Raw genomic sequence first — 12,542 nt, 5'->3', positions numbered from 1 at the left:
CTCCTCTGGCTTTGGGGACCTCTATTTTGCCAAGCCTTTTCTTCAGGACCATCCCCTGGATCATCCAGGTGGCTCCTAACAGACAGGCACTGACAGCAGACATTTGGTATGGATCACAGGCGAAATTGTCATGGGGCTTTGTGCCATCCTACCCAGAATGCTGTGAAAGGCCCCACTTTGGTGGTGTTCACTTCTGGAATGCCCTGTGTGATAGTTTCAGCTGTGAATAACAAGGATAGCAGTTTCTACTGCTGCCCACACAGGCCTCCAGCACCCTGAAAGCTGCCGTGCTCACCTAGAAGGGAAGCACATTCAGGACAGGGAGAGCCCTGAGGAGCTCAGTCAGCTTCCTGGTCATCCCTGCAGGGACACCTCACCCCTGCAGTGTGTGGTCATCCCCGAAGTGATGCCTCACCCCTGCAGTGTGTGGTCATCCCCGCAGTGACACCTCACCCCTGCAGTGTGTGGTCATCCCCGCAGGGACACCTCACCCCTGAAGTGTGTGGTCATCCCCGCAGTGACACCTCACCCCTGCAGTGTGTGGTCATCCCCGCAGTGACTCCTCACCCCTGCAGTGTGTGGTCATCCCTGCAGTGACAACTCAACCCTGCAGTGTGTGGTCATCCCCGCAGTGACACCTCATCCCTGCAGTGTGTGGTCATCCCTGCAGTGACTCCTCACCCCTGCAGTGTGTGGTCATCCCTGCAGTGATGCCTCACCCCTGCAGTGTGTGGTCATCCCTGCAGTGACTCCTCACTCCTGCAGTGTGTGGTCATCCCTGCAGTGATGCCTCACCCCTGCAGTGTGTGGTCATCCCCGCAGTGACACCTCACCCCTGCACTGTGTGGTCATCCCTGCAGTGACTCCTCACTCCTGCAGTGTGTGGTCATCCCTGCAGTGATGCCTCACCCCTGCAGTGTGTGGTCATCCCCGCAGTGACACCTCACCCCTGCACTGTGTGGGCATCCCTGCAGTGATGCCTTACCCCTGCAGTGCAGACCTTTGGGCCTGTGGCCTTCAGGTTCCGGATTATCTGTTAAACTCAGGTCATAATCAGAATGTTTTGTGTTCAGCCTCTGCCTGGACTGTACTCCAAGAAGAGTTCAAGGGTTTCTGTGGCAACATCTAGCTATCAAGCCTTAGCAAAAGGATTCTCACATCACCCTGCAGGCAGATTCCCATAGTCATCCCTAGTCCATTTAAGCTGCTGCTGAAGATGCCTTGAAGGCATAGCCACAGCGACCCCGTGTGTTCAGAGGTGATGTTTTCGTTCAGGAACCTGATGCTGAGTCTTCTCCTAACCCAGCAGGTGGTCCCTGCATCAGGCTGGAGTCTTGAGTTTCTGTGTTGTCCTGATACCACTTGCTGTGTTCTCCTGGGGCAGAATGGATCTCAGAAGGTCTGGGCCAGTCTCACTGGTTGAGGATTCTTGCAAGGCCTCATCTCCAATTCCTGAGGGAAGGTGTAGGTTAGGAGAATGCCTGGATTTGAAATTCAGTTTTTTCAGATTTCAGGATTGGATGAGGGGTACTCAGCATGTGCATGTGTCCATGTCTCTAAGCATGCACATGCAGGCCAGGGATGGACACCAGCAACCTTCCTCAGTCACCCTATGCCTCTCACACAAAGGAGCTCTCACACAGAAGCTGTGACTCACAGATGAGGCTGGTCAGGCTTAGAGTCCCAGAGATTCTTCTGCTGTGCTTCAAAACTTTGAATGTGTGTGTGTGTGTGTGTGTGTGTGTGTGTGTGTGTGTGTGTGAGAGAGAGAGAGAGAGAGAGAGAGAGAGAGAGAGAGATTCTACCAGTTTGTACAACCATGCATGCACATATGGATGCCAGAGGGAAATATCCGGTGTCTTCCTTTTTGAACAGGGTCCTAATCAACTATCAGGTCTCTATATCTTAATATCTCGCAGGGGTCCCAGCGTGAGCATTGCCAGGGCATACACATGCTTGGCTGTCAGGCAGGCAAGAGGCAGAGATCTTGTTCTATTTTTCATGGTTAATGCTCTTAGTGCCCTTTAGGGCCTAGCTGACACCTGCCTGGAGACTGCTGGATCTGATGCTGGCCTAGACAGCCAGGGCTATTGATGATGGATGTCCAAAGTGGCCCTCATTCTTGGCAAACTTCTCTCTTCTAGTCTAAATGTGCTTGGGTGTTTAATGCAAGGACTGGGTTGTAGTTTTCCTCTTCCATCCTGCTGCCTCCTTGTTTTCTCCAGCGGGTCACCTGCCCTAGTGAGGAAAGAGAAGTGTGTGAACCACAGCACCACCCTCCCATGCTTCTGCTTGCTGGTCTGTGGTATCTGTTGATAGAGAACCGTTCCTGTGGCAGTCGGTCCTGTTGCTGTTTGTGAGTTTTGAGGATTTACGCCAGTGTAGTAATGTGCATAGTCATCCTGGGAAACACCACAGGAAGTTGGTCCCCAGGTTTCAGCACACAGAAGCACAGGCCAGAAGAGATGCCCAGGTGTTGAAGGAGGTCCAGTAGATGTGCTGTTAGTTTCCTGTGTCTGATGCATGATTGTCCCTTGCTTAATAAAATGTATACACAAAACTCTTTAAGTGTCCCACTGACCTCTGAGAAAGAACATCAGTGGGAAGATGGCTTTGAACTCTTAACTCCCTGTTCCTGTCCTCATAACAGGTTTCTGTAGCAACCAAAGGAGAGAAGCCACCTGAGAGAAGGAAGTCCAAGACAGTGCCTAGGAGCAGAAGTAGGGTCTGGCTGTAGAGGGGACAAGTGGCTGGCTATAGGGACTCTAGGATCAGAAAAGAGGCTGTCTGGCATCTCCCACAGCAACGAAGACAGTCACGCATAGTCATGCTCAAAGGCCAGTCTGATCCAGACTGTCCCTCATTTCCCAGGCGATTATAGATGGTGTCAGGTAGCAGTTGAAAACTGGCCATCAGGGCATGATTCAAGTGTTTATTAAGGTATCATGGGATCAAGAGTATATGAGGGAATAGCCATATGTACACAGAACGACTTGCAGATCCAGAGAGCAGGGAGGGAATAGTCAGGAGCTCCTGCTTGCTGCTGCCTTAGGGGTTCTACAGAAATCCCAGTGGCACTTCGGAAGTGGAGGCCATATCAATTAGGGATTGTGGCCACATGGGGAGATTGAGACCAGCCATGTGCTGTGGCATCAGAACACTGACCAGCGATGACAAAATGGAACATAAAACACTGGTTGCTCCCCTTTGATACTGCTGACTGCTGACGTGGCCAGGGGCCATCCGGTTCACCAAAGGCTCAGCCAACAGTTGTCTCTCCACTCAACAAAAGTCAAAGAGTGGCCCAGCTCCACAACCAAATGTGTGCCCACATTGCAATGGCTCTGGTACTGTTTCACCTCAGCTGCGGAGATCTCAGGATCCATGAGTGTCCAGCACGCACACACCCGAAAGAGACAGTCTTAGGGGTCTTAGGCAGCACTCAGGGTGGTAAGCCTCTGCCTCACGGCTCAACGGCCCTGACCTTGGCATTGTTTGGGCACAAGAGAGCAAAGTGATGGGGACAGACAACCTGCAGTCTACCATGCTGGAAGGGCATGACTAACACTGATTGATCACATCCATGTGACTACTGAAGCTTTTCCTGCTCTCTGTAGTGGTGACCTTACAGAAACCATGCACACCCGGTTTAGACTGTATTAAAGTAGCCACCATTTCAGGGTTCCCTGCAAGGTGCCATGGGACAGTAGTAGCATGAGTCTGCATGTATCTCGACAGTTTTCACTAGGGACTACACACACACACACACACACACACACACACACACACACTTTACTGACATGGTGCACATTCTTTGCACACAGAAGAAAGTGAGTAGTAGTGAAAACACACCAATCATGGAATTGATGGAGGGAGCTGTGGGCGGAAGCTGGGGTTTAGAGTTACTTAAAGGCCCCATGCAGGCTCTCCTTTTGTTGGAGGAGAAACTTCAAGTGCAATGTGGTTCTTTATTTTCTTTCTCTAAAGCACAGAGGGCTAGGGTGGAACACAGGGCTTTGAGCATGTTCGGCAAGTACAGTCATGCAGAATTAAATCCTAGGGTTGGAACCTATTAATCTTCTACAGAATTACAGAGCTGCCTGGATGAAGACTCTCAGCTGAAAATGTGGACATCTCAAGACAGGCACTGACAATGGCTGTCAGACTTGACTGAAGACTGGAAATGTTTTGCTATCTCACAGGAAAAGAAGGCCCCTCCCACTACACTGTACTCTAAGGACATTTTATTCAGGATAGGATGACATGAACTATTGTCTCAGGTCACAGATGTCAGCACAAAGTATCCAAGGTGTTGTATGCCAATGGTAGCATTAACAGGACAAAGCACACAGTGTCATGAAGACATAAATCATGAGTTTGTGTAGCAATACCCAGGCCTCTTCCAGGTTCTTAGATAGTAACTGAGAACCTCAATACGGTAGTGATGTGATAGTGTGGTGTGAGTCTAGTTACAACTAGTTTCTATTGTGACACAGATGACTCTTTTTGTGTCATGGTCAGCTTATAATGAATGACTAGACCTAAGCATGAGAGTAACCAAATACTACATTGCTTCTCTAGCTGCTGAGCTTTTAAAAGCCCTGGGGTGACAGCAAGCTTTTGTGGACATATTGGATTGGTTCTTCTGTACTTTAACTCTCTGAGTCACCTCCACTCTCAGCAAGTTAGATCAATTCCACAAATTGGAAATCAGTCACCTGGAAAAAATACATTCTCAATACGATCCCAGATTGGCCATGGAAAAGGGTAGCTTGAACTGTCCCACCTAGGTTGGGCTTGCACAGGCCTGCTCTCCAAAAGAAACCTGTGTTCACAGCTATAGGCTGCATTCACTATGGATGCTCTGGAGGTTCCTCCCTAAACTGCTTAGATAAAGATAAGTTTCTTGCTAACAATCAAAAGAATTCATTATGCCAAGCTGGCCTACAAGAAGCTAGTTTCTATTCTGTATTTTATCAGATGTGCAGAATACATATGGTCATCATTGATAACAGGTGAAAGATCTGCTCTAATATGGACACTAAGTGATGCTGCAGGATGATCCTGACCCACAATGAGCAGTGGGAACACCAGAGCCCTGTAGGGATGCCTGGCAACCTAAAACGTTGAGAACGCACGGCTCAGTAAGTTCCCTGTGAACACACATCTCCTGAGATCTCTCTATTTAATCATAGGTGATCCTGTCCACCTAATACAGCACCTCATGTGGAATAACAAAAGCCACCTGCAGGAGCTGTGGTGATGACTCACAGGGTAGAGCATCTGCTGCTCTCTCAGAAGAACCACATGGACCCTAACAATTGGGTAAAGTGTGTCAGTGATTACATCATAAAGTGTGTGTCCGAGGAACAGCCACATTCTCCACACAAAAGACACTGTCACACTGAGTACCCCTTGGTGACTTTGAATTCACTTATTAGCCCAGGATCCATGGAACATGCAGAGATCCATCTGTAGCTGTCAGTTCTAAGTCCACAGGAGGTGACAGAACCCTTGAGTAAGAATGATGGTCTTAAGAGTCAAGAGATAGAATTCAATTTTTATTCATAACAAATACATTTTTACAACAAAACAGGATTAAAATGAATAAAAATATTTAAAAATATTTTAAAGTAAAAATAGTAACAAGAACATATAAATATGAAACAACAAAAAGAAAACTTCAATTAAAATCATAACAAAAATATTTCTAAAAGCATATTCTTAACGAACATTTAGAAGCACAGACGTATTGCTGTTTCTCCTCTAGCACACATAATGAAAGGCGGTCCCCCAAGTTGTCTCTCAAGTGCTGTTTTCTGAAGAAGAAAGTGAGTAAGACCTCAATCAGTCAGGCTGGCTTAGTGGTATATAAATTTAGGGTCTCTAAGAAATGACAAATTAACTCAGAGGATGAATACTCATACAAAAAATGTTGTTACCATTCAGGATGTTGGTCATCAGGGACTCCTGAGAAAGCAACTTATTCTTCAGGAAGCTCTCTTACTGCTGTGTGTCCAATTCCAGCTCTCTTGCACTTTCTGAGACCTGGGAGAGGAAGGCAGTTTTTCAGATACTGATTTGGTGGGGAAATGCAAGCCAGCTGTCAGAATGCTGCCTTCTACCACCTCAGTTCTATTGGACAGTCGACATGGACATTTTAAGTGATATCATTGTTGCTAACTCTGTGGGCAGGGCAAAATCTCCAGAGAGCCTCACAGTAATGTGGGCTGCCAATATGGGACCCAGACTTATACCAGTGCAAACCGAGAACAGGGCAATGGCAAGACACCTCATCAGGTTGCAGGAAGAAAGGAGACGTCCATATGTCACCAAGGTTAAAGCCAATGACAAGTACTAATTTGACATTTGCACTTGGTTCTTATCCCAAAGGTGCTTCCTGCACAAGAGGTCACATGACCACAGAGTGTCATTTGTCAAAGAACCAAGAAATTGTTCAAAACTCTACATAGGATCCAATCTATCACATGGATATGCAATAATGTGATATGTTATTGATCTGTCACCATTTCTATAATGCAGCTTCAAAAAGAGCAGCAAAATATGCTTGCACAATAATTCAGTTTCTGAAAAGTGGTTACATTCCCAGAATACTTGAGCATAGGCAGAGCAATGAACAATTCCATTACATGAGGTGGTTGGCTGGTTGTGAGTGTAAATTAGAAAGGTGGTAAGAGAGGCAAAGATGTATCAAATTGGCAAATTTTATCAGATATTGTTAAGCTAACAGTCCCTACCTGATAATGGTGGTTCTGGCCATTGATCTTTATCTTTATCTTTCTTGTTGAAGTCAACCAAATATTTCTGGTTCAGTGCACAATCAAGATGTACCCCCTTGCTCCCCTGCTTCGGTGGGACCAACTTCTTCCTACATGTGTTCTCCATCAGGAGCTGGCTGAGCAGGTTTCTGGAAATACATCGGCATAGTAAGATCATGCTGGCCCTTTCTCCCATTCCTACTCCCAAGTCCCACTAACTCTACCAGGTCCCACATACCCATGAAGACTTAATAAAATGCATCTTGATACATATAAGGCTGCTGCACAAACCATAAAGAGTTAATTCGGGGAAGAATAAATTGTTTGCTTGGCTTGACACCAATTAGTGTCCACACCTCTGAGAAAGAACATAGATCTACAACTATCCATGAAAGCCCAATGCATGGGGGCAACATCAATTAGTACTGGGCCAACACCCTCAAAAGAGGTCAGTAGAACCAAGAGAAGGTCATGCTAACCATGTGGTCCACGCACTGAGTTTTGTAAAACCTGGTGTGACACCATAGGTCCAGGTCAGCCTAATAACCTTCTGCTGACTTCAATCAGTACTGTTGTCTCTAGAGCCTTCTGAAGATGCCTAGACAATCCTGGGATGAGGAACAGTCTTTTATGGAACTGAAAACTGAGTCCTAATGACCCTGGAACACTGATGGGTAAATAGCACAAGAGATAGAACCAGAGCTGAAGACCGTCCAATCCAGAACAAAGAAAGTCAGAAATGGCCATTCCACAAGTGATAGCCTTTCTGACCAGGACTTACCTAGAGAAGGTAATCTCCTTCTTCAGCTTATGGTTGTTCTCATGGACCTCAGTGTTCTCCATCTCTAAGTTGTGCAGAATTGACATGACCGCCTCCTCCATTCTCTCCAGGTCTTCATAATATGGATTTGGCCTGAAGTGTGGCCTGGCCCCAAATGATAGAATACAATGAACATCGGCATTTAGGAATACACGAACTCAGGGTGGGTCCTATATTACCCCAGGCTGCTGCCTGGATCTTCCAGCACTCAGTCCCCTGCCTAGCAAGTACAGAGACTCACCATAAACTCACTGCAATTACAATCTTGCAAAGCCACCAGCTGTCAAGGGCTTTGCAAATGCACACTGGGCACTCACTCTCCCTGACTTTATCCCTGAATTCTTCATTCAGACCACAAGTTCTGCTTTTAAATAAATGGAAGCAGATGAGTCCATTTTCAATCTAACTTCTCAGGAAGGGTCAGGTTCTGAATCTCCACTATACGGGAGGTGAGGTTTAGCACAGGGTGGTTAGGGAGGCACAGCTTTCTAGAACCCAAAACCTTAATAGGATAAGAAGGTGACCTTGCAGACCCAGGAATGAAACAAGAGCATTTGGAGCAATTCATACCTGTTCTTCATGGATCTCTCTGTCAGAAACCTCAGGCGATCTCTCAGGTCATTTCTCTCCTCGGTAATGAGCTGCAGCTCTTTAATCAGCCTCTCCTTTTCCTTCATGGCCTGATTCTTGCTTAGGTCAGTGCCAGGGGATGATGTTTCTCTCCCAGCGTCTGTAGGTAGAAGAACACAAGTGAACCTGCATGGGGAGAATGCATAGAGTGTTCGTAGACCTCAGTGAGGCCTAAGGAGGAAAACAAGCCAGGAACCCAGTGTCACTGCTAGGCGATTGGTCTATGCTTAAGAGGCCTCCTCAGGGGATCTCAGTTCTCCCACTACTCTATAGAGACCAAGAGACGTAAGCAGCCAGGTGTTCCCTATGCCGGACATCACGTGCTTACATGTACCATGGAGATGGCTTCTCCAGGATTATTATCAGCTGAACAGGGTACAGGTTGGTTTCAGGACCCTCACTCCTGTGGCTTCAGAACTCAGATGATAAATTCACCATCCACAAAACTTGAGTGATTGGAGACACTCAGATGTCCTACCCTGATACTCTAAGCCAACAACTTTGGATTTAAAACGCATTTCCAGGGAGTATATGTTCAACAGACTTATCAGTGTCCCTATGTGAAATACCAAATGCCCCAGAACTGTGAATAGGTTACAGGCTGAATCTTGGTCTACACGTTCAAAATAGTTTTGGTATTGTAGAAAAATTTTTGTAACATATAACCTCTAATATATAAAGCAAACGATGACCCTCACAGTTAGAAGAAATCAGAGAAGGTCTAAGAACATAAGGTTATTGCCTGGAGCACAATCTCTCCCTGTTACTACTGTCAGATACCCACTGTATTTAAAGAAGCAATGATAGTGAAATACATTGCTGCCCTGTCTAAACTCAGAACAGGTGGACCCTCCATGACTACTGATAGTGTTATTATATCAATGTAACAGAACAAATGAACTGAAAAGTAAAGACCAGAAGTTCACAGTATAATAGCATTGGCCTTACCATATCCTCCCATTGGGGATGGGGAAACTAAAGTTCTGAAATCCTTGACTGTAAGGAATTGTGATATTCATGGAAATTCAATTCCTTTTCAGATGCTCCAGTTGTTGTGGCCCATTGCCAGAAAGGTCAGCTTAAGCCTGCAGCCCCCCTGACAGGAAGCTCAAAATACACTGCCCAGAACTTACTCCACATTCCCCAGAAGTGCTGTCTTTGTCCATCATTACTTTGAGACAAAAGGCCAGACTCCTTCACTCTAGTCTCTCCAGAATCGACGTTCCCCCTCCCAAAAAGCTTGCGAAGAAGGGAAAACATGTCTTAGCTTGTAACTGCCAGACTCAGACTGAGAGAAACTAGGGCACTGGTTGTCACTACAACACTGGTGACATCACAGAGGATGCCAGAACTCTCTAGGAGACAATAGAATGTCCAAGAAGGGACAGCAGATGTCATGGGGAGCAGACTTTGCCTCCCTGCTAATGTTCTCCCTGTACTGAGCATAAGCAGAGGTGCCCTTTCCAGGAGACTTTCCTGGGGCAGAGCCACTGAGCATCTCCTGCTTCCAAAGCCAAATTTTCCTCAAGGCTTGATTAAAAAAACCTTAGTAATTCCTATGCATCTAAATGAATGTTTCCTGTCAAATCTTGCCCAAAAAAATGTCTCACTAACTCAAATTGTCCACATTCACCAATGTTAGCCATTAAACTTCCTGAGATTTCACACCAGCTTGAATATGCAGTCAAAAGTTCTCCTGTCTCATTATGTACAGGTGCTTTATATCACATCAAGAAATAGTCTCCATGGTAGGTTACAACATGCGTGTGTATTAGGGGAACACTCATGAAGTCATGTGCTTAGCAATCGACAATTGCCAGAAAATTCCTTAGGAGAAAGAGTTGAAGTCTTTATGGTGCTAGGAAAAGTGTGGAGACCAGTTGGCAGAGGAAAATGCAATATTGGAGACTCCAGTGAAGGGAACCTCATGCTGCTTGTGGGGTTCTGCTCTTTGCACCAATGTCGCCAAAGGAGCACTGCTCACAGGCCTGAGTAAGATATACCATGAGCTTTTATCAGAAAAATAAAATACACAAGAGATATAGAGGGTGGCACAGAAACGTCTAAAATGAGGCTATAAACATCATTAAGTGGATAGAGCAAGGTCCCAGCACCTGTACACTGGGAAATGGCCACCACACCAAACACAAAAGCATCTATCATAGTAAAAAATGAATACTTTATAGAATGCACCCACTAACACTGATTGATCACATCCGTAGTTCAAATTTTGGGGGCAAATTCATGGCCTTAACTATCTTTGTCTCAACTTTTATAGCAAAAAATAAGAAAGAACGAGAAAAGAAAAAGTCAAAACTAAAAGCTCAAGCTTCTCATATGAGGATTGCAGGAAGTGTTATATGGGAGTCAGTTCCGATTAGGCCATTTTAGATAGAGCAATGCATAGTGACCCTTAATGTGATGGGCCCTATATAAAGCTTTTTGCAATATTGGAATTTTAACAAACCTCAACCAGAACGTACGGAAGAGGCACCATGTGATCACTATGTCCTTATCAGGTTATTTTTCTGCATCCTTGATTGTCAGGCATAGAACAGCAACAATCTGAAATAGCTGGTAGACATGGAAAAACATGGCTAAAACTATAGTTGTGGGTTACACACCTCAACTGTGAAAGGCTAATGCTGTCTGCATAGTCCGTGGAGGCCACTCTTTTAAGCCTATTTATTGCAAAGTGAAAGGAGGTTTATCTGAGCTCAAAGTGATCCTGGCCAGCCAGGTAGAGGGCAACATGTGATACTTGAGACCCTGTTTTAAACCAGCACAGAAATCCACACTTCATTCAAAGCATCATCTACGAATTCTCGATTATTTACCATTCTCTCCCTACCAATCGTTCTGTTTGGAATGGTAGAAAACAACTGGAACTGATCTTTCTATTTTAAGGACCTTGATCTCTCTTTTTTTAGGTCCACATTAAGAGTGCATACAAATGGACATTACCATCTGAACATCTTAGTATTATCTACTCTGTATATGTAGCATAATACTGTGTCTATGAAAATCTTAAGCTTCCTTGAGTGTAGTTGCCCCATCAAGAAGTGTGAAGTTCTGAGTTCAAACCCCAGTGATGCTTTAAAGGTACTAGAAGAAAGCGATCAGAGATACTCCACTTCTTTGTCCTTAGATTAAATCAAGTTGACACAATGTGAACCTGGTGGGCTATTTAACCAGCATCGTTCTCCCAACCCCACTTCCACGAGTTCAGTCCATGGCAGAATTCATCCCCCACCATCCTAGATATTTCTTTGTATATTTCTACAAGAGCCAGGTTTCTTTTTTTTAATAAAATTAGTTGTAGTCAATCAACTGCTGCCCTCTGTGAGAAATGATTAGTAACTATTGCAACTTACCACACTGTATTTGTGTATACAAGTACATTATTGGAAATCCAGCATTACTGAGGGATTGGAAACCAGTGCTGTGGCCTTGCCTTTCTGTGCCTCTTCCTGGCTCACAGGCAGCAGGGGGCAGACCTTGAGTTCCTCTTCAGGGACAGAGTGATGTTGAATGGGCACTGAGCAGGCAGAGAAACACAGCTGAGGCAGCTCCTTTCAGTTACCAAACACATCATCTCCTTCCCATCTTAAGGGCTACTGCTCAGGTCTTGCCCCCATACCTACCTTAATAGCATTGAATTTGTTACACAGCAGCCAGCTCTTTCCTATTGTTCTGTAATACGCCTCCACATCATGGATGCCAAGAAAAACACTAACAAAGAACAAAAAACTCTGACGTTGAACTGTGTGGTGCTGGTCACATACCCTGTTATGTTCTGTATGTTATGAGGTTTGTTAATCTTAACAAGTTCCCCAAGTGTATTCTTCACATAGGACCCAATAGATTCAAGGAAAATAGGAACAATTATGTGTAAAATGGCCTGAGTTAGGGCCCATAGACCGAAGCATTTCTAGCACTTGTGCATGAGCCCATGTGGATTTTGCAATGAGCGGGGCCTAGCAATGTCCAGTACCCAGTTCTGAGCTGTTGCTCTGGTTGAACTGTATTGGTGTGTGCATTAATAAACTACACCTATTTAAATGAATTCAGTGTCCTGTGGTTTGAATCCAGACCCCTTGACACCAGGTCTTCCCTTCTGCAGCACTCGGGAAAAAGGCTAAGTTTAGGAAAGGTGACGTCTTGTCATAAGTTATGTGACAAGAGGGATGGTGAATGATCCCTTGAGATAAGAATCAAGGTTTCCTCTGTGGTATTTTGTCTATACTGGCCCTGTGCAACAGCTACAAGAACCCATTTCTGATTTTCCTTGGGATTCCCATGATGATGCACTC

At 45.4% G+C, this 12,542-nt stretch overlaps 1 protein-coding gene across 2 annotated transcripts; it reads right to left on the bottom strand.

Moving 5' to 3' along the window:
* Positions 1–5,548: 5,548 nt before the first annotated feature.
* Positions 5,549–9,638, bottom strand: LOC134483578 (uncharacterized). 2 transcript variants are annotated; one of them, XM_063278814.1, is made up of 6 exons: positions 9,363–9,638; positions 8,170–8,329; positions 7,561–7,704; positions 6,759–6,928; positions 5,943–6,048; positions 5,549–5,819 (listed from the first exon to the last, which is right to left on the bottom strand). In XM_063278814.1, exons 1-5 carry the CDS (start codon positions 9,487–9,489, stop codon positions 5,984–5,986), a joined length of 666 nt encoding a protein of 221 aa, XP_063134884.1. In that variant the 5' UTR covers positions 9,490–9,638; the 3' UTR covers positions 5,549–5,819; positions 5,943–5,983. The 2 variants fall into 2 exon arrangements, with proteins under 2 accessions (XP_063134884.1, XP_063134885.1); XM_063278815.1 differs by lacking the exon at positions 6,759–6,928.
* Positions 9,639–12,542: the final 2,904 nt, after the last annotated feature.

This window comes from Rattus norvegicus, chromosome 19, assembly GCF_036323735.1.
Source record: "Rattus norvegicus strain BN/NHsdMcwi chromosome 19, GRCr8, whole genome shotgun sequence".
Lineage (NCBI taxonomy): Eukaryota > Metazoa > Chordata > Mammalia > Rodentia > Muridae > Rattus > Rattus norvegicus.
Note: the sequence above shows the minus strand (reverse complement) of the source record. Positions and strands in the feature narration are given on the sequence as shown.